The sequence below is a fragment of the Marmota monax genome, unplaced genomic scaffold, assembly GCF_021218885.2.
Source record: "Marmota monax isolate L192 unplaced genomic scaffold, Marmota_monax_Labrador192_F-V1.1 WCK01_AAM20220418_F8-fsc00046, whole genome shotgun sequence".
Classification (NCBI taxonomy): Eukaryota; Metazoa; Chordata; class Mammalia; order Rodentia; family Sciuridae; genus Marmota; species Marmota monax.
In genome coordinates this window covers 3,772,610-3,794,100 of record NW_026692486.1, presented here as the reverse complement: position 1 = coordinate 3,794,100, position 21,491 = coordinate 3,772,610, and the positions used below count along the sequence as shown (strand labels likewise).

At 35.1% G+C, this 21,491-nt stretch overlaps 1 protein-coding gene across 1 annotated transcript; it reads right to left on the bottom strand.

The window, feature by feature from the left end:
- Positions 1-5,893: 5,893 nt before the first annotated feature.
- Positions 5,894-20,126, bottom strand: Ifi44 (interferon induced protein 44). Its single transcript, XM_046443203.1, has 9 exons — positions 20,002-20,126; positions 19,282-19,772; positions 15,417-15,453; positions 14,558-14,753; positions 14,224-14,370; positions 11,712-11,883; positions 10,016-10,116; positions 8,386-8,560; positions 5,894-6,167 (listed from the first exon to the last, which is right to left on the bottom strand). The coding sequence occupies exons 2-8, from the start codon at positions 19,760-19,762 to the stop codon at positions 8,390-8,392; spliced, it is 1,305 nt and encodes a 434-aa protein (XP_046299159.1). The 5' UTR covers positions 19,763-19,772; positions 20,002-20,126; the 3' UTR covers positions 5,894-6,167; positions 8,386-8,389.
- Between the last annotated feature and the right edge of the window lie 1,365 nt (positions 20,127-21,491).

Genomic DNA, 21,491 nt, shown 5'->3' with positions numbered 1-21,491 from the left:
GCAATGTTGAAGTACTATTTTGATCTGAAGGCAATTGAGAAGAAACAGACAAAAAGTTTTCTGTTTTCCCACTATTGGCTCCAAAACAGGACATAAATTTGCAAATATTCCTCTTCCCTCCCAGGACAAGTGGTAGAGAGCCATAGGTAAATCATCACGCAGCCTGATTATTGCTGGGCTGGTTCCTGACCAGCTTTCATTTTCAGTGTCTCCTGATCATTTGTGTCAGACTCAAGTATTAATTATACTTTTTTTTTAAGTAGAGCTAGGTTTATGGGAAAACGGAGCAAAAGAGTTCTTTTATACTTCTCCAGTTGGTGCGTTTAATATTAATTGTGTGTGTGTGTGCTGAAGATTGAACCCAGGGACACTTTACCACTAGGCTATAACCCTAACCCCCTGTCTTTTTTTGTTTGTTTATTTTTTGGTACTGGGGATTTAACCACTGAGTCACATCCCCAGCCCTTTTAATTTTGAGACAAGTTCTCCCAAAGTTGCTTAGGGTCTCGCTAAGTTGCTGAGGCTGGCTTTGAACTTGTAATCCTACTGCCTTAGCATCCTGAATCCTGGAATTATAGGCATGTACCACTACTACCAGCAAAACTAGCCCCTTTTAATTTTTATTTTAAGACAGGGTCTCACTAAATTGCTGAGACTGCCCTTAATCTTGCAATCCTGCCTCAGCCTCCTCTAAGTAGCTGAGATATAGGTGTGCATTATCACACCTGGCTTTAATATTAACATGTCCTATTAGTGTGGTACGTTCCTTAATTGATGAGTCAGTATGGGTATATTATTAATTTTGGTGGGGGGTGGGGTACCAGGGATTGAACTCAAGGGCACTCAACCACTAAGCCACATCCCCAGCCCTATTTTTGTATTTTATTTAGAGACAGAGTCTCATGAGTTGCTTAGCACCTTGCTAAATTGCTGAGGCTGACTGAACTTGAGATCCTCCTGCCTCTGTCTCCTGAGCCATTAGGATTATAGGCATGTGCCACCAAGCCCAGCCTATTATTAATTATTAACTACCTATTATTACTAATTATAATGAATAATTATCTTTATGTGGCACTGAGGATCGAACCCAGGGCCTCACATATTCCTTACAAAGAAAACTGATGAATTCTCTCATTGACCCCAAAACTAAAGGAAAGGCCCAGCTATTCCATTTTGCTTTCCTGAAACTTCTCAACATATCATTGTAATCTATTCCTAGGGTAACTTCTCATAATTTTTATTAAAACAATTTCAATAATGCTGAATATGCAGACATGAAAATACTAAAAGACTGAAGACCACCAAAACCAACATCATTAACTAGAGTTGGAATTTCCTCAGTAAAGTATGTTTGCTATGAACATACACCTTACAAGTGTTTTGATATCCCCGTATCACATGGACTTTTTTATTCACCATTATCTACACATTTTATAGGTATTGATAGAGGCATTCAACTGCATGTATAACTTTTTAAAAATGAAATTAACTTTTTCCTTTACCAAACAGTTTCCATCAGTCATGTATCAAATGGGAAACCTTTTCATCTGGAACTTCATTAACTATACATTATTTTCAATGATGGTTGTAAATGAATCTATATATTCTCTATTATACTGTACAGTATGGTAGAGATTTTTAAATGATCCTTAGCACACCACAAATCAATAATAGTACATTTCATTTTACTACCCATCCCAATGAAATTGCCATGTTCAATATGCTATATACATTTCTGTAACTGGGATAGTTACCAGAGACCACTGTTCAGTAAATTCTGAGTACCATCTGGTGAAGGAGAAAAAACATATGCCAGCCACAACAAAATGGGTTTTTACTGATACAGACTTCTCCATAGCATCTGCTTCTCAAAAGGAGGAAACAGTATTGATCTACCCAATCTTAACCTATTTAACCATGGAGAACATGGCCATCTCTCTTTTTTTTAACATTTAAAGCAAGATTTATTTTATTTTCTGATTGTTTTTCTCATACAAGATCATCTTGCATGTGTATAGAAATTTAAAAACAAAGACATTTCAGAATATACCCCTCTCCCCCCCCAAAAGACAATTGTATTGAAATTATAATAGGCTGGTCCTCCATTTCCATAGCCTATGCCTCTGATTCATTCAGCCACAGTTTCCATGTGCTTACTCACTCTACCCTCTTGCTTTCCCTCATTCTCCCTTTCTTCCTCCCTCCCCATCCTTTCTTCCTTTCTTTAATTCCCTCCTTCCTTTTTAAACTTTTAATAGCTTCACTATCTTTCTAATTGGCCTTTCTAGTAACAGAACTCCTTCTAATGTCCCTTACCTGAATTAAAACTCTTTCTTGAAATGATGGTAAGCCTCTAGAAAGAACATCTTACACTTGATTCATCAAGTTCAATTCCTAAGGCTCTCAAATCTCTCTTGGTATGTTGAGGTCACTATTAGTTAATACTCTATAAATATAATTGCCACTGACTGCTTGTGCCATGGATGCTGTCCAAGTATACAGTTGAAACTTATAATATTGATACTCCAGGAAACTGTCAGTTGATTGCTTGATGCATTTAAAGCCTTGTTGCATCAGGCTTCCACATGGTCTTTTTCAAAGTTTCAGAGGCAAATAGTTCATATTCTTTGACAATTTTTAGGCAATAGTTCATATTCTTAGACACAATTCTGTCATCCTGAATATCTTAATGGCTTAAGGTTCCTTCCACATTAGCATGTGGTTTAGTCAAAAGAGCAAAGGAAAGTCCACCCTATGAGAAGGATAGTTGGTGACACGTTTTTTCCATACTCAGCTAAGTCACAACATACCCACTTCAGCTCAGGGGTAGGATTTCTCTCCAGGATAAATAGAATCGATGTGATAAGTATTAAGCAATAAAATCAGACCCAAATGAAAATTCCAACCAGCTAATATTGAAGGGAGGCATCAAATATATCTGATATCTTTTTTGGTAAATAACAAAACCAGAGTTCCCTTGTAGTTGACTTCATTGTTGATCTCCTTCTCAGAGAGGGAAAAAATCCAGGATCTTCTTCCTGAGTTGGCATTGTATCTGAAATAGTTGAGTGTTTTTCTCCTGCTCTGAGACATATTTTTAGGAAAAGAGTGATGCATCCCACCTTCATTACACATTTCCATCTGCCATTTTTTACCTATTTATTACAAGATTTTACTACTCAGATGTGTGTCTACTGCTTACCTACATTGACAATGGCTGGAATAACCCTGCCTTGGCTTCTCATCTCTATTTCCTTGGAAGAAAGAGAAGAAAGGTAAATAATGATTTAACACACACACACACACACACACACCCACTTCGAGGCAATTAATCAGTCTTAGTTTAGACACATGAGGTGAGTTCTATCCAGTCCTTCATTTCCTTACCAGTATGCAAGTCAAATTCAGAGGAAATGAAATAGTACTCTTAATAGAGATGCCTTCTCTTGTTGGGATATGCGAGATAACACAACTAGATGTGGCACGGTCAAAGACAATTTATGTTGGAAAGATAAATGTGTGTTAGTGCATCATTGTTCTCCACTTGCTCTACAAGCATGTGCCCAAAACACTTCCAGTGGTTTTTCTCTGGAAAATATCTAAATTGATTCATTAAATATTTAATTATTCATTAAATATTCATTAAATAAATATTAAAATACTTATTGATAAGTCCTTCATGTGCTTATCAATAAATATTTTAATCACCCAATCTAGTTCTTCTTTGTGGGGAGGGGAGTTCAGATACTTTTTAAAGATGAGCTTTTAACTTTGTTTTCATTTTTATAACACATAGGAGAATCAAGCCTTGTTGCCCCCATTGGATGGAATCCTGGGTGCACACTCTTTTATAACTGGTTCTATGACCAGGTGACAGAACCCATGATGACAGGACTTTTACCTCATCTTTATTGTTTCCTATGACCCCTGTGAAGTTATCTTCAAGTTTAAAAACATGCCATCTTTTCTCAATTACTTTCATTGTCAAATTACCATGATCAGATGTACCTTTTTTTTTTGAACTCTGGTTTGCTTTTCTTGATTGTACCATAGAAGGACTCATTCCAGGTTTTAATCAAACTGTTACTAAATAAAGGATATGGAAATTGGTTAAGTTTTTATGATGCTACGTCTATTGGCTCATTTTTATACATATACAACTGATCTGATGAATTATAGCCTAGAAGACTGGGTTTCTTCACAATATGTTGTTTCAAATCTTTTAAGTGTCCTAAGATTTGGCTAGAATCAAGGGTAAGCAAAGTCAACATCTAACATGTAAGTAACAGACATCTTCCAGAGTTTAGTCTGCACATGTCTGCCTGGTACTTCCTGAATAATTCGTGCATCAGCATAACATGTCTTTAATTGTGCTACTTCAGCTACAGCTCTTCCTTTGTAAATCTCTCAAAACCTCTTTTGTTCCAGACCCCATTAGAAGTCATACTTTCTTTAGATTGCTTGATATATAAAGGTCAATAATATCTTGGGTGCAATAAATGTATCCTTCAAAATCCAACTAGCCCTAGCCCTACAAATTATTGTTCCTTCCTTATTAGTATGGCCTGGCAAAGATGCAGAATATACCTACCAAGAAGTACATATTTTCATTACTGTCTGCTTAAAGTTTTCTATAATACACTCCCAAGTTTTCCCTTCAAAATTGAACTGAATGTCTTGTCACAGTACTCATTTCTGCCCCAGGTTCCTTCCTTTTCTGATGAGGAATTTATCATGATAGTATAATTATAATGAATCAATTTAGTGCAGATAGATAGATGATCAAGTAAAAGTGCATCTCTCTAGTTTATGTTAGCACACGAGAGTTTACTAGGATGGTGGATACTAGGATGTACAATGTATACTGTGACTCTTTCCACGAGAAAGTAAATTAAGCCTGGCTTTCTTTTGATAAGAAGAAAATTATGCAACTTTGAAATCCTACAAAAGTTTTTTTTAAAGTGAATTTTACTTTTTGACATATTTACAAAACTTTTTTTTGTCACAAATCCTATAATCTTTGAGGGGAATTAGATGCAAAACATACCGATGCATATTATTGTTCCTTTCTAGCTCGGTTAATCCAACAGTGGCCATGTCCACAGTTAACTCTTACACTATTAAATCACCATCCTTGGCAAGGCACAACCTGAAATGGGATGATCATTTTTTTTTTCTTGCTCCCTGGACAAAGTGATTGTTCCTGGGTGGAGACACATGACTCAGACCAGATCAACTACAGTTCTTTTGTACAATGAAGCTAGGAAAGAAAAGTGCTCTTTCTTTTCTGATCACAAAGTAGAATAAATGTGAGCTTGATGCTTGGATACAGAAGGCTTAAGATTTATCAAGAATGCTAGCCTGAGAGAATGACAGCAACACATAAACTTGAGGAATGAAAAGGGGCGTGTGAGAAGAGACAAAGATACAGACAGATAGACATACAGAGAGAAAAACATCATCCCTGAGGCAGTTCAATCCCAGAATTTTGTATGGTTTGACTGACAATCCTGTTTTTATTCATATACTTCAGATTAAAGTTTTTCACTTGTAACTGAAGTAGCCATAAAGAGTGATCAAACTATAGTCCCTGTCAGTATTAATATTGTGTAACCCTCATTATGTTAATCACCACATCCTGGAAAGGTTCAGATATTAAACAAGAAACAACTTTAAGGTAAAATATACAACATTAAGTGGGGACCCAAAGAGAATAAAATTAAATACTTAATAAATAAGATAACATAAGACCAGTTTTGATACTCAGCACTGCAAAATAGATAGATAAAATGAGGCAAAATTAAGACAAACAAGGTAAAGATTAGAAGATGCTGACAAATCTTATTAAAATAAACTTTTCCCCCCAAAAAATCACACATACTCAAGTTAGATCTAGATTATATAAATGATATTTTATTTCTCATAGATATACAATATAAATCCAAGAAAAATTATGACTATCTTTCACAATTAATGATAAAATCTTGCTGTTCCTAGTTATTGCAGAGACTATGATTTTGCAGATACTATTAATCCTAGAAATAAACAGAATCCACCCTTTTACTCTTAGCTACTTCTCTCTTCCCTGATGTGACAAAATTTTCAATTTGTGTAAGATTCACATATTTATATTCTTCTTTGCATACTTGATAATTCACTTCTGGGCACTGAAAAAAAAAGGAAACAAAATATTTCTAGTGGATTACATGGTGAAAAGAAACTGGAGGGAAACGGGGCACTGGATAACCAGAGTCTAAACACCTGACTTCAGAAGCATGTACACCATGGAGATGGAGAGCCCAAATAGCAGAGTCAGGCCAGCAAAGTTAGTGTGTGAGACTTTCTCTATTGTTTGAGAGTAAGATAGAATTGGAGAGGACATAATATTATAATTTGATTTTCCAAGAACTAAAATAACATAAAATAAAATGAAATATTGAATAAAATAAAATGAAACCTCTGTCTCATCTTTGATTGTAACAGTACAACATATACTATGTGCAGGTTGATGTAAGAGAACACACATAATGCCAAATCTGAGACCATAAACATAAAAGACATATTCTCTTGCTAGCACAGACCATATTGCCTATAGAGAGAGGAAGATGAGGGAGAATAGTCCAAAAATTCAAGTCATAAGTATAAGATCAATACTGTCTTGGGTGCAATAATCCAACTAGCCCTACAAACCATTGTTCCTCCCTTATTAGTAGGGCCTGGCAAAGATGCAGTATACACACACCTAGAAGTACATATTTTCAGTACTCAATGCATAAGTATAAGATCATAAGGAAGGGACAAATAATCAGATTACACCTGATAAGATACAGTGCTGATTACCAATCCAGTTCTAAGTATATTTGATGCTATGTCTCTTAGCTCATTTTTGTACATACACAACTCGGATATGTGTATTCTGATATGATGATGTATAGTATAGAAGACCGAATTTGTTCACATTATGTTGTTCCAAATCTTTAATGGTGTTCTAAGCCACTGCTATAAGCAAAACATAAGCAAAGTCAACATCTAACATGCATTTATTCTAATCAGGACTTAGTGGAAGTCACTCAGGTAACCACTAAAGGTTCAAGATATTTTACCTGCTGGCCTTTTCCTTCAGAGAATCTTACCCAAAATCTACTTTCGGAAATTCTCTTTCTGCTAGCCTGCTGGATGTGTTGTTGCCATGTTAGCAGTTTCCATAAAGGAGTCTGCTATGGTTCCACCTACTATTTATAACTTGAGCATCCTTTTTCAGATTATGCACACAAAGAGATGCATCCAAGGAATGGGCAAGTGCATCATCAGCCTTTGGATTCTAACCTTTATGAGACAACAACCACTTTGTATCTGGTGTTCACTGATATGTTCCATTTGAAGTCTTTCACAGAATCCCGCAAACTTCCATGATGTAATTCTACTCACAGTGCATTTTAATTATATGATCATGTGGATCCTATCTTCAGTGAGTGCAAAGATAATGACCACAGCATGAGTCATAAAGATACAGACATTACCCCCGGTGAAAATCCAAATTTCCTGCATTCTTAGATATGCTGCCTTCAGTTCTACACATTGTATGGACTTAACTTTGCCTTTTTCAAACAACTTTTTACCATCAACAGGGTGAGAGAGATTAGGCTTCCAACATGCATTATTTCTCTCAGTTAAGGGATTCCCTTCAGGAAACCAGGAAGCTTATGTTGCTTTAGTAGGATGAGAACCATAGGTTCTGACTTTTGGTAATAGAAACTAGCAATTATGATGGTTCTATCGCCTGCCTCAAAGGCAGAGCTGCATTCTGCTTATGGATACATTTTCCCAAAGACACCCTTAAGTTACTATTCCGTTTCCATTATATCCACCACTGGATCCATTATTACTGGAATCTCTCTCTGACATTACTCAAGCCTAATTAGTGTTTCAGATCTCTTACTACTTGGATTCCCTTCAATAGTGGGAGCTATTGTCAAGGAAGTCTTTTGAAGTGACTCTATTAGTTGCTGCCATCAGGTAACATACAGGTCAAACTACCCAATCCAATTCTATTTCCCAAGCAAAGAAACATATTCTGAGACAGGAGGCCAAGGATAAAACAAGGGATTTTCAGACTGTGAGAATGACAGAGATAGATCATTTCAAAAATTTTGTCTTAAAACAAGACAGGGAGGAAGAGAACTAGTATGAATTCTCCAGAATATATTGAAGGAAGTAAAAAGAGGAGGCAGGACAGTGCAACCAGCTAGTGGGTTAAAGGGCAGGTCTAATCACAGGGCAAGACTCACAAGGAGACAGAGAACTAACTGCAAGGTATACAATAGATCCAGGAAGGAAGTAGCGAAGTAGATACTTTCAAATTTCTACACCACCAAAAGCATCTACCTGTTTATTCAAAAGGCAAATCCTCTAAGAAGTCATCTGCAGCCCACAGCATCTGTCTCAGTGCAGAGAGTATTAGAATATCCTTCACAGGGTTCAGCTCCCACTCAGAGACATAATTGCTGACCACCAAGATGTCAGAAAGAGCAAATCCAAGTTTTCTGTGGACTGTCTCTAGCTGTCATACAGAAATTAAAACACATGGATCTTGACACAGTAAAACAGATATGGCAATGTAAATTATGAAAATAATAACAAAAAGTAGGAGCTTAGCAATAATTTTACTATTGTTAAAAAATTGAACATCTGACCCCATAAAGTAGTTTCTGGAAGAACTTCATTTTGTCAGGTTCTAATATCACTGATAATTTTCATTTAGAATACATGCAATAGATTCATTATAAATTAGAAACAGAAAGTATAGTTTCTATTAGAGAAACTTCTATGAAATTGAAGTATTTTCTACATACACTAGAGTCCATGATTTTCCTGTTTCTCTTCACAAATTATTCTCAGAATAAGTAGAGTTGACTAGACTAATGCTTAATTCTGGCTTCGACTAGTTTGTCTCTGGAGCCGAACTACCTGAGTTCACAGTATGGCTCTGTCATTTCTTAGCACTGTCAATAAACATTGGAAATGCTGTATTCTGTGTGCCTTTTCTTTCTCACCTATACAATGTAGTAATGACGGGATACATTTCATAGGATTGTTGTTAGCAATGAATGAGAAAATCTATCACATAGTGCTTAATGAATATTAACTATTATTACATTTTGCAACTGGTGTCCCCACAGCCACATCCCTTTGGACTCTAATGTATCTGCCCACAGTGGCAAACAGATTAGTTTCTGTGAAGCTTAGCTTTGAACATATTGCCACCCTTTCAAAAAATTGCTATGATTCCCCACAATGCAAAAATTAAGCAACATTATCTCATGCAAATATTCCTTTCTCATTTTACCTCCCTCTGCAAAGACCCAGTCCTCCACTAAATTGAGCAACTCCATGCCTCCAGGCAGGCTGCTTTCTCCTCCCTTAAGATATTGACTTTCCCCAATTTGTCTCTTCACTCCCTATTTCTCCTTGAAAGCCATTTCCCAGTGCCACTTCATTGGTGAAATCTTCCCATGTGACACTTTCCTCCTCTAAACTTTGAAGGCACTTTGTTTTTAGTCATTTCATGTTACCTATCATACTTAATCATATCATATTGTTTTGTCAATTTTTTCTTATCCCACTTCCCCACCCTCTCACCCACCTATGAAATGATAAACTTTTTAGAGCAGGGGAACTGTTATAATTATCTTGAATCTAGTTACAGACTATCATACCAGCTTGATCTTAAGGTAATCAATAATAGACTTAATTGAACTGAATTACAATGAATGCAATTATTAATCAGTATCATTGTAAAGATTATATAGGTAGATATAGAGATAGATTATAAACACACATGTGTCTTTGTGTACATTTAATATTTTAAAAATTGAGAATGAGTCCTAATTATCTAAGAAACTATTTTAATTCTTCTTAAATTCAGTATATGTCTATTTTGTTTTTATACAAATGTAATGTTATCATAGTGACATATCCAAAAAAAAATGTGTTTACATGAAGCATAATTCATTACCTTGAGTTTCACAGGCACACAGCTATAGATGTCTGGGAAGTCACCTACTGTAATCAGATTGATGCTATCCACATGAGTGAGCAAAGCCAGATGTACCACACCTACATCAAACAGATACATATTGTTTTTATCATCACACACAGCATCAGTATTTTAAAGTTAATTAACTGTCAACCAGGCCATAGGTTCCCCACGGAACAATTTTAGATTTGGGAAGTTCCCCCACATCCACCCCTCAAAAAAAGTTCTCCTGGATTATTCACAGTATCTGGAATTTCTCTGACATGGGAAGTCCCCTTCATTGCATTCCATGGTGAGAAATGAAGATAAAAATAAAACCACATTTTGGGAAAAGTAAGTAAAATTTATGCTACAATATTACTAATTCATATTATAGAGAAAAGACCAAAGGGCTCTAATGAAGATGTTGGGGAGAAGAGACATCAAGGAGACAGAATGCATCAGAACTTCACAAATAAAAAGTTTTTAGCAAGCACCTCTCTATACACCACCATTGCAAGATTTTAAATTTCAGTGAGCAGGTAAATCCATCATTTCCTTTTTCTAATTTGATCAAATTTGTGAAAAACTGACTCATTCCCACTCAAAACACATAAAGCCAAGAAAAGTCAAACATGGGGCATTTTAACTCCCCGATCCTTTTTTCTTTCTCCAAAGCCTTTCTGCTGCCTCTCCCTATAAAACAGATTACTTTTCTGCTTCTTTGTGTTTTTCTTGCTGTTAAGTACAGTTAGTAATGAACAGTGAGGTGAATAACAAGGCCACGGGTCTTCTTTAAATTGCTTTTTTTTTTTTTTGTCAGGTGCTGGGGATCAAACTCAGGGCCTCACACTTTAGGAAATCACTCTACTACTGAGCCACATCCCCAGACCCTTTAAGTTACTTCTCAAGTTTTTATAAATTCCTTCCAAGGCAGATGTGTAAATAACTTGTAGCAGATAACTTGTAGGAAAAACATCAGATGCACAGACCTTGAGAATAAGCAAACAGAAGCAAAAGGAGCTCACTGGAGAGCTAATTGGGGAAATATATCAAGAAAGAAGGATTAATGGGACTAACTCTTGACAGGGTGCACTGAGGTCAGGGTAAAGCTAACCATTATGGCCATAGGTATCTCCGTATATTTCATAATAGAGATTTCTTTAGTAACGCAGACACAATTAGGTAACTCCTGTCCAGCCACTGACCCCAGCACCCACACTAACATAGGATCAACTGTAGAGGAAGATCTCCTGAATAGGATGGGCACCATGACAGTTCCACAAAGGACAAAGTAGTGTTAAAAACTCCATGGCCTGGGATCTGGGGTTGTGGCTCAGTGATAGAGCACTTGCCTGGCATGTGTAAGGCACTGGGTTCGATACTCAGCACCACATAAAAAATTAATAATCAAAATAAAGATATTGTGTCCGTCTACGACTAAAATATTAAAAAATAAAATAAACTCCATGGCCTAACGTGAAAGAAGAGTTGAACACATGATTGGCAAAGAGCAAAGAAGGAGGACCCAAACGTACTGATTTTATTGATTAAAAAGATGAGGCATATCATGCCAATGAATCAGGAGAGATTCAAATTTGCGATTACATAAGTCCTTCATCCTGCCCTACCCCCAAAACATTCTGCAATAAAGTCTAGTCAATTACCCCTAGTAGCAAAGTGGATTGAGACTCACCATACTTTATCATCTCCCTTCGTATTCTCTTGATCTTTGCCACCATCTCACCAGAGAGTTGTTCAACAGAGGTGGCATCAAACACAAATGCCACACAGTGGATTCTGTCCTGCAGTGATGGGGAATGAATATAGTTACGATGCCTTGATGTGATGGGTTCCATAGAATTAAACTGTAAGGGAGAAAGAAAACAATGTATGAATCAACAAATATTTATGAGCATATGCTATGTACCAGTCACTGTACAAGTGAACAAAACAGTGAACAAAAGAGACAAATCTCTAATATTACAAGGGTAACAATTTGGTAGAGAAAATCGTCATTATGTATGTAGGTGGCTGCCCTTTTACCTAGTCAGATAAGGCTTCTGTGAGCAAGGCTCACACAACATGAGGGCTAGAAAAAGGCAGAGTTAGTCTAGAAAAAGTATTGTAGATAAAAGAAGTCATGTGGGGAAAGACAGATGGAAAAGAATTCACAGAAAGGTAGTATTAACAGGCAGAGAGTGGGAAGGGAAATGCTTTAAGATGCAATGGATGTCTTTACTCTTAAAACTAGCAATTGCTCTGCTGGGATCTGTCCTACAGATAGAGTAGCAAAATGCAAAACTATGTAGAGAGAAGACAAGGCTGTTTGCCATAGGACTATTTGTAGCACTAAAAATCTGATATATCCATAAAATACAGTGTTCTACCACTTCTCTAAGAAAAGGAGAAGCACAAATCTATATGAATTTTCTTATATATTAAAGAAATAAACTGTAAACTTTTCAGGATTACTTGTAGAAAGAGGGAAGGAAATTATTTGAAGGTGCAGGGAAAGTAGATTCCTTGAATACTAAAGAAACAACTTGTTATTTCAAAAGTTCATAAAGTGGACAAAAATTCAAGCATATTTCAGACTTTTCTTTTGTATAACCACAAAATATGTAGATGAGGGGAAGTTTTTCCTTCATGTGTGAAAGGATGAGGAATGATAAAAGTAGAATATCACCATTCTTACGTCCTTATTAGTAAATGGATATAGAAATTGAACATGAGTAAATAACAACACTAGAGAAGCAAGAAAACCCAAAACATTTATGTCCTCATGAAAGAAAACAACACCATCTATGAAGTAGAATCTGATTCAGAATACATGTCCATATTCAACTACCAATGGTCAGGATCTACAGAAAACAGAGGACCACGTAAACCACACAGAAGGATACAAAAAGTAGAGTACAGAGTGCATAGAAGTCTACAGAACATCCAACTGGATATCTTAAAACAAATTTTAAGAAAAAATAAAACATATAAAGACAGGATATATAGGCTAAAAGGGATGGAATATATTTGATTCATTTTTCAGAAAAAGTCTTACATGTCTGATACTTATATAAGACTATTAGAGATTTGAATATTGAGCAGTATTTGATGAGGAACAAGTGAACATGTTAGATGTGATAAGGGTCTTTAGCTATGTTTAAGGAAAGATATATGCCCCTGTGTATTTATCTGTATACTTTTTAAAAAAGCAAACTGAAACAGTATCTACAGGTTAACCCTATTTTAAAGAATGAAATAAATTTACATGAACAGAAAATTAAGTCTCTGCTTCTGAATAGAAACACTGGATATGTAAAGATATGAATAAACTTTCAACATGAAAATGTTAATAAAATTTCAATCAAAATAACAAATCAAGCACAACCAAACATAACACAAGAAAGCTTGCTTCAAAAAGGATATGTGTTAAATTGTCAAGAAAAACAAGTCATAAATAAATAATAAATGTGACTTATCAAGTGATTAATTGAGAAATAATTGGCTGCTATGGTAATTAAAAAATTAATATGGAAAATTAAAATGATATTTTAAAGGAATAGAAAAATATATCAATAAAACAACAGAGAATAAATGAACAGATGATGGTGGCTTTGACAACAAATATTTATTTCTCACAATTCTGGAGATGGTAAAGTCTAAGAGCAAGGTACCAGAAGATTTGGTGACTATTGAGGTTCCTCTTTTGGCTCACAGACAGCTATCTCTATCCTTGAAAGCAAAGGAGATTGCGTCCCAAAGCCCCACCATCAAACCATGACTTTTGGGTATTTAGGGCTTTAACATGTGAACTTTGAGGTGGTGGAGGACACAACCATTCAATCCTCAGCACCTGGAGCTGAGATGTCTAAAGGGTCAGAAGGATTTCTGAAATTACTTAACTTACAAGCTTCTACACTGGCTCCAGTCTACCTACCTTCAGACTTCTGTTACATAAGAAAAATTACCTTATGGGAAGTTGAACAGAATTTATGGCTGTTATGAAGCCATGACAGAAAGTCCTTGAAATATTTTTATTCTTTGTGAAATTCACCACCAAAAATGAACACAGAAATTTCAACAAGTATATTTTAAAAAGAGGAGTGCTGATGCACTAAGTTAAACCAGGCTCTGATGTCACGGATAACAGGCAAAAATACACATTTTACAAATCAATTATAATTTTTTAATGATTAGCTTAATCTTACCTGATATCTGTCAGGAACGTGGCCTTTCAAGATGGAGACTATGTCTTCCGCACACAGGCCTTCCTTCTCACTCAGCCCCAGTGAGTCACACAGAATAAAGGGCAGGCATTGGCCATCATTCACATCCTTAATGGGATATGTCCTGTACTAAAAAAGGGAATAAACAAACTTCAAATGTACGTTTTTTGTTGTAAACTGTGATAAAGTCTACATGCAAAGAAGAGAGCTAGGGGCAAGATGGGCACTGGAAAACTATTGTCCTCAGTAAAAGCCTTTTCAAAAATAATTGCCTTGAAAAAAGAAGAAAAAGTTGTGTTGCCTAGAATATACCAACCTTCTTAGAAATCCCAGTTGCATCACAGCCCACCAGCACCTGATTTGTCACATGGCCTCGAAAAATAGATTTCACTGAGTTGATAAAGCTAGATTTCCCAGCTCCAGTTGGACCCAGCAGCAGAATTCTTATTTGGTGAACCATGTCTTTATAAGGCTTATAAGTACTCATGGCAAACAGCAAGGTCCTCTTGAGCCTATTTAAACACATTTTTTTTTACAATGACTGAGATTAGACCACAGGAATTTACCATAAATTTTCCTAGAATTTATTTCTTTTCCTATGTATAATTTGTCTTATTATTAGCAGTTTTTCTTCTTGCACAAAGACATGCAAATGACCTCTTTTAAATTCTATTGTAAAAGAAGGAAAAGCAAAAATAACAGTTGAAACTAAAGTCAGACATAAAACTTTTCAGACTCAAGCTAAAAGACCATATACATTATTAGGAATAAACATCAGCTGTTAAACATGAAGATAAATCAATAAAAATCTTCCAAAAACATATTATATCACATTTGAAGTTTATAGAAGTTAAGGATTTCTAACATGTCCTTGTACATCATTACCAGATTTTCTCTAGCTAAAAACCAACCATTTCTTTCACAATAGTTCTCCAAAGTAAACAAAAACAGACATTCCATCAAATAATTTTTTAAAGTATATAATAACATTAGAATTTATTCTCTCTACCCAGTGTTGTTCTTGTTCTTGTTTCACAATCATACTTTTAATTTATTCTAGACAATCTGCAAATTATCTGTGATAATTTGTGTTGCCATTTTTATTGATAGAATCTATCATAAAATAAGTCAAAAATCATGAACAGAATAGTATACTCTTAAAAATATTAACTTACACAATGACTCCTTCTTCCTTTCTTTCGTCCAATAAATCTAAAGGAAAGAAAAAGTAAAGTAGATTATGAATTGTTAAATGATTGATTGTCTGAATGAATATGAACAAATTCACTAGGGACAAATGCACAAATAGCCTTGCCATGAGGATAGTGAAGTAAAGTAAAAAGCAGGCTGAGGAAATGCTGGCAAATCTCATTAATATCATCTTGTTTGCAAAGAAGAGAGCTAGGGGCAAGATGGGCACTGGAAGACTGTTGTCCTCAGATCTTTCTTCACCCAATTGCTTATCAATAGTGGACCATTCATTCTAACATGGGCCTTAGGGGTGGGAGTGCATTCTGAAGCTAGAGCTAGAGGAAGGTAGATGCAGGGGAAAGACTGGGAATGCTCCAAGGTATTTTCCCTGAAAAAAATCCAACAGGTCTGAGATGATAATGTACAGAGACACTCAAACAGCAAGGGGGAATCAGACTTTCTTCAAAACCTGCTATCAACAATTGGAGCTCTAGGAACTTCATGTCATATCATCCCTCACCCCAGCAGAATAGAAGATAGGGCAAGTGATGTGGCAATCAAAGAACAGTGAGTGGTCGAGGTGTGCCGAGGACTTCTTTCAGACCCATGAGTTTCAGACCCACAGGTTTTTGCTTCTGGGAAAGGGACATTGTTTTGTTGTGGATTTAAAACCATAAGGATTCAGTTTAGAGATACTGGCAATCCTTTATAAACTACAGAAAAAGAATAGAATGTGAAAACCTTGTTTATATGGCCACAAGTAAAGTAACAGAGTAAACTTCATTAAATCACCAAGGGTAGTATTCATAGACTTCATTCAATGACTATAAAAACTAGAAAAGAATAACTATTGACAAACAGAAAAGCAACTTTTTGGTATTTTACAAAGCATTTTCTTAAATAAATATGATAACCAAAAAGAAATGTAAAAACCAAAATTATAAATACATACCAATTCACAGTACAAACACCTTATGTCAACCTTGTGATGAAAGCACATTTTATTAATGATAAGAAAGAAGAAAAGTTGTGAAAACAGAACATAGGAACAGAAACAATAAGTGAACCAATCTTTGGAATATAAAAATGAATAATTAATAAAGATAAATTTTAAAACTAGAAAAAGGATACTTATTAATATGATGATTAATTATTCTAAAATGTGAAATAAATTACTAATGTAATCTAAAGAAAGCCAAATTCACTAAATGTTGTGCCACCATGCACATATCAGAATAGTACATGTTTTAAAATTGTTAATACAAAGCATTGAAGAAGATTTAAAGTAGATAGAAACTCTCATATACTATTTGTCGTAACAGAAATAGGTACAACTACATTAAATATTTTGTTAGTATCCACTGAAGCTGAACATAAGCATATGGTATAACTTTATAATTTTATTCTTGCATTTTTTAAAAATATGCATATGTGTGAACCATATATGGTTTCATCATAATGTACTTTGTAAAAATGAAAAGGGATGACTCACTATGCAGAGAGAGAGTTAGAGCAGCTAAATTATGATGCCTTCACTTACTGTGCTAGGGAGTACTCTCAGGGAAAGAAAAAAGACAAATGACCTAGACCAATTTCCTTAAAAATATAATTTTACATCCTTGTAAATAAACTAATGATATTTGCTACAAGGAAGAGTACTCACTTTTTGAGTATCCTTAAAGGATGGCACAGAATTATATACAGTAAATAAATGTAGATCTCGTGAATTTACAGGGCATACCTTCCTGGACAGTGCCATGTAAGCTTGTGTATATGGGTTCCACAATCTTACCACCTTTGCATGTGTAAGGTGACCCATAATTTTCACTTTGCAACCCTGCCTGTTTTTGTCCAAGAAACTCATGTCCAATATGGAAAGGAAGAATCTAGATAGACACACAGAATATACCAGTACTGTTTCTTCCTTGAGATTTTTGATTGTCATTATCTTTGGAATTACGAGTATAGCTTCGTATAGAGATATCTGATTTTTAAGAGTCATATTTTTTTTTCAATGCAATCCTCTATATTAGCACAATCTCACAAATATACCATCAACTGAAGGGGCCAGAAACAGAAGAGCACATGATCTGGTATAGTTCTGTATATCTACCATTAAAATATAAGAAATATAAATTAATGTTAATATGGACAGAATAACGTTTGCCTCAGGCAATAAAAGGAAGACGTCATAAAGGAGTGGTCTGACCTAATGGTAAAATCTATTTCTTCATCTGAGTAGTGGTTATAAGAGGGAGTTTTATTTATAGGTTTGTCAGTTGGTATACTTATCAATTGAGTACTTCTTTTTATATGTTGTATTTCAATAAAAAGTTTATTTAACTGATCTAAGATGACCAACATCATGATATATCCAAGTTAATTTACCAGATTTTTAAAAAATTAAATGTTTGGAGCAGTCAGTAAGAGAGACTGAATCACTCATAGGGGGAAAAAAAGTAATAACAGATAAATTTGACCTTTGTTTTTCCATTGCAACATCAGTGCAGTGGAAATATTACAATTACTCAGCCTCCCAAATAAAATTTGATACAGAAATATTCTCATACAGTCATTCCAGTATAATCACCACAGACAATTACTTTGGAACATGCAAATGCTCAAGAAATATCATCCCCATTATACCTTCTTTAAATGGGTAGATATAAATATTTCATGTAATAAATGTAAATGACCAATGCACATATACTTGTTAGTGAATGGGATAAACAAATACGAAAATGAGGAAACATCCTTTCACAATCAAATCAGCAAATGAAGTTTGATAATATCAAAGACTAGCAAGGATACAAGGAAACTGTTATTTTCATAAAACTATTGGGGATGGTATTGACGAATGAAACTTTTGAAAGCAACTGTCCAAATGCAAATGTGCATAGTCCTTAAACAGAAGCTCCACTTCTGGAAAGCCAACATTAAAAAGTATTTTTTTGAGCACAAAGTTAACTGCATAAAGATAGTAAAGGAGGAGCATTGTTCACAACAACAAAAACTGGAAACAACTTAAATGTCCTTTAGTGGAAAAGTAAGTAAATTAATTATTGTTTTTTGATTGGTGGAAAACTCAGCTGAGTAGCAACCTAAATGTTCATCACTGGACTTGGACGAATCAGTTCTAAAATGTGGTATATACCCCACAACAGAATATTATTTAACCTTAAAAAGAAGGAAATCCTGACATTAGTGACAACGTGTGCACCTAAAAGTTATTATGTGCAGCAAAAGCCAAATAGCAGGACAAATACTCATGATCCCACTTATATGAGGAATCTAAAATAGTCAAATTCATAAAAGTTGAGAATTATGGCTGTGAGGGCCCATAGAGAAAAAGGAGAAGTGGAGACCAAAAGATAGTTTAATTATGCAAAATGTTTAAGTTGTGAAGGTCTACTACACAGCATAATGCTTATAGTTAATAATACTGTGAAGTACACTTAAAACATTTTTAAGAGGATACATCTTCATATACACACACACACACACACACACATATACACACATACATATATATATGTACACATATATTTCCATGTTTTTATAAGTTGTATTTCAATAAAAAGTTTGTGTAACCGATCCAAGATGACCAACATCATGATATATCCAGTTAATTTACCAGATCTCATATATGTATATTTTATATACGTATTTCTTTTTAAATGATGATTGTGTGTTAGCAAGCAATTTGTAGCCAGTTTCATTGAGGACCATCTATCCAGAGAAAAGGGCAAGTGAAAAGGTCACTTCTCCTTAAGGAGACAGATCAATTGGAAACCTACAAGCATAAAGAGAAGAAATCTACACAGATTTGCATGATCTGATTAAACCTACCTTTACATCGAAAAACTTCACATTCCTGAAAGGATGTAGTACAAGGTTGAGGTAGACCAAGTTCTTCACTTACTTTTGAGCTCATAGCCACCCTTTTATTTCCTAGATCCATCCAGAATCCAGCAGGAGGCTTCTTAATATCAACTCTGTAGCCAAATGCATCTCTATACATGTCATAGAACAATGTCTCTAGTCTATGTGATCCTGTTTTGTATTCTGAAATCTCAGTCTCTTGAAGTGCAAAAAGAATGACAGGAACTTCCCTTTCTTCCTGGAGACTGTCTAGCAGATATGCTCCAGTAACATAATTTTCACTGTAAATCACAGTTATTGTGGGTCCTTGGTTACAGCATTTCTCCAACAAGTTTTCAGAAGAGAATTCATGGACACTAGCCTTGTAAAGAAGGCTAAACTGCTTTCCTCCAAAATGATGTTGCAGTCTCTTTTCTTGCAACCATGTCAAACGAGTTGTCACTGCCATACTTCTCAATCTGGTGAAAAATCCAATATAGTTTCCATTAAATATTGAAAATAGATCCATGTACTTCCAAAAGCTCACAAAGCTCACATTTGTTTTTCTTATTAACATAACAAAGGAAAGGAACAAACACAAGGTGAGCAAGTAGCAAGAAAAACAATTACTCAGCTTTTCATTCTAAAAGATTATTTTTAGAAATCAGAAAAAAAGAAAACTTGTTTAATTGTAAGGCAGTAATTTACCTGTTTGAAGAGTCTGTATGAGGACTGGAGCAGAAGCTTGCTACTCTGTCCAGAACGCAAAGTAGGCACAAAATGGGAGGGGTAAAAGCTTCGGCAACTTGACGTTTGGGAGACTCAGGAAAGGAAACCGAAACACAGCAAGCCCCGCCCAACTGGCAGTGTGCCCACTCCCCTAGGCGAAGGATTGTTAACTGATCCAGTGCATTTAGACAGTAAATTTAGCTAAATATAATATTAGAAAGAACCTAGACATTGATGTGAGAGATAGGGAAACATATATGTTCACCGACCTAAGAATTTTTTAAAAGGAAATTCAACTAGTTTCTGATTAGGGACTTGTAAAAAAAATGCCAACTGTTCTACCTCCAAAATACATCTCAAATTCATCCACTTCTCTTGATCTCTGCTATCGATTTTATTCCAAACTAGCATACTTCCTCCTATAGATTACTACAATAGCCTCCTGATTCAATCCTCTGCTTTTCTGCTTGTCCCCTCCAATTCATTTTCCTCCCCATAACAGATTTGTGAGGCATAAACCAAAACCTGTATATTTCACACTGAAGTCCCTTTTATTACTTCACATTGCTGACCATCACAAATCTGTCACATATCCCTTTTAAATACCTTTTTAAAAAATTCAAATGTATATTCTTTACATTGTTGGGCAACCACTCTCCAGCTCCCTGTTGTCCACACAGATCCTCTGTTGCTTTATATCTGACTGGTATATTTACTTTTGCCCAGAAAGGTATATAAGGTGTTCACCCTACTAAAAAGAATAGCAATATCAAAAATATATATTTTAATCAACTTGTAGATATTACTTACTTAGTTTTTAAAATACCATATAAGTTGTTAGATATTTCTTATTTGCCAGGCACTTTGCATATATCTTACTTATATTTCAATAACCTATGAGTAAGATAACCAATGTTGTTGCCAGTTTTCAAGTAAATAAACAGAACCTGAGAGTTAAATGATTAGCTAAAGATCATCCAGTTACTAAATTTCATGGTCAAGATTTGAACAGAGGTATAATGGATTTCATTTGTCAAAACATTTAATTATACATTCTTAAGGTGTGCAATTTGGTGCGTGTCAGTTATACATTACTATAGCTTTAAAAAAAAAGAAAAAAACTCCACACTCTTCAAACAACATATTACCTTGTTTCTCTGTATTGTAAGGAATATTTTAATACAATCAAACTTCTTGGCCAGAGTTTAAAGGCAATGGCATCCATAAATAAATTTTTAAAATGTACTCCATTAATATGAAAACAAAGTAAAAAAATGTGATCTAAGAGATCTCCATCCTTCCACTTGAGTAGAAACCCCTTCCCAAAAGTCACTGTTAACTCCAATATCTTCAGTTTGCAAAGTAAGTATTAGTTGTATTCCCAACTGTGAATCTGTCTTTCAAAAAATACTTATTAAATGCCAACTGCAGATGCCAATAAAGTTCTTGCTCTCAAGAAGCTAGATTCT

Coding starts and splice junctions, on each gene's coding strand:
- Ifi44 (XM_046443203.1), bottom strand. CDS start 19,762: ATGGCAGTGACAACTCGTTTGACATGGTTGCAAGAAAAGAGACTGCAA. Junction 14,754..15,416: donor AAGGAAGAAGGAGTCATTGT/GTAAGTTAATAT, acceptor GTGTTTAAATAG/GCTCAAGAGGACCTTGCTGT. Junction 8,561..10,015: donor GTGTGCCTGTGAAACTCAAG/GTAATGAATTAT, acceptor TCTGTATGACAG/CTAGAGACAGTCCACAGAAA.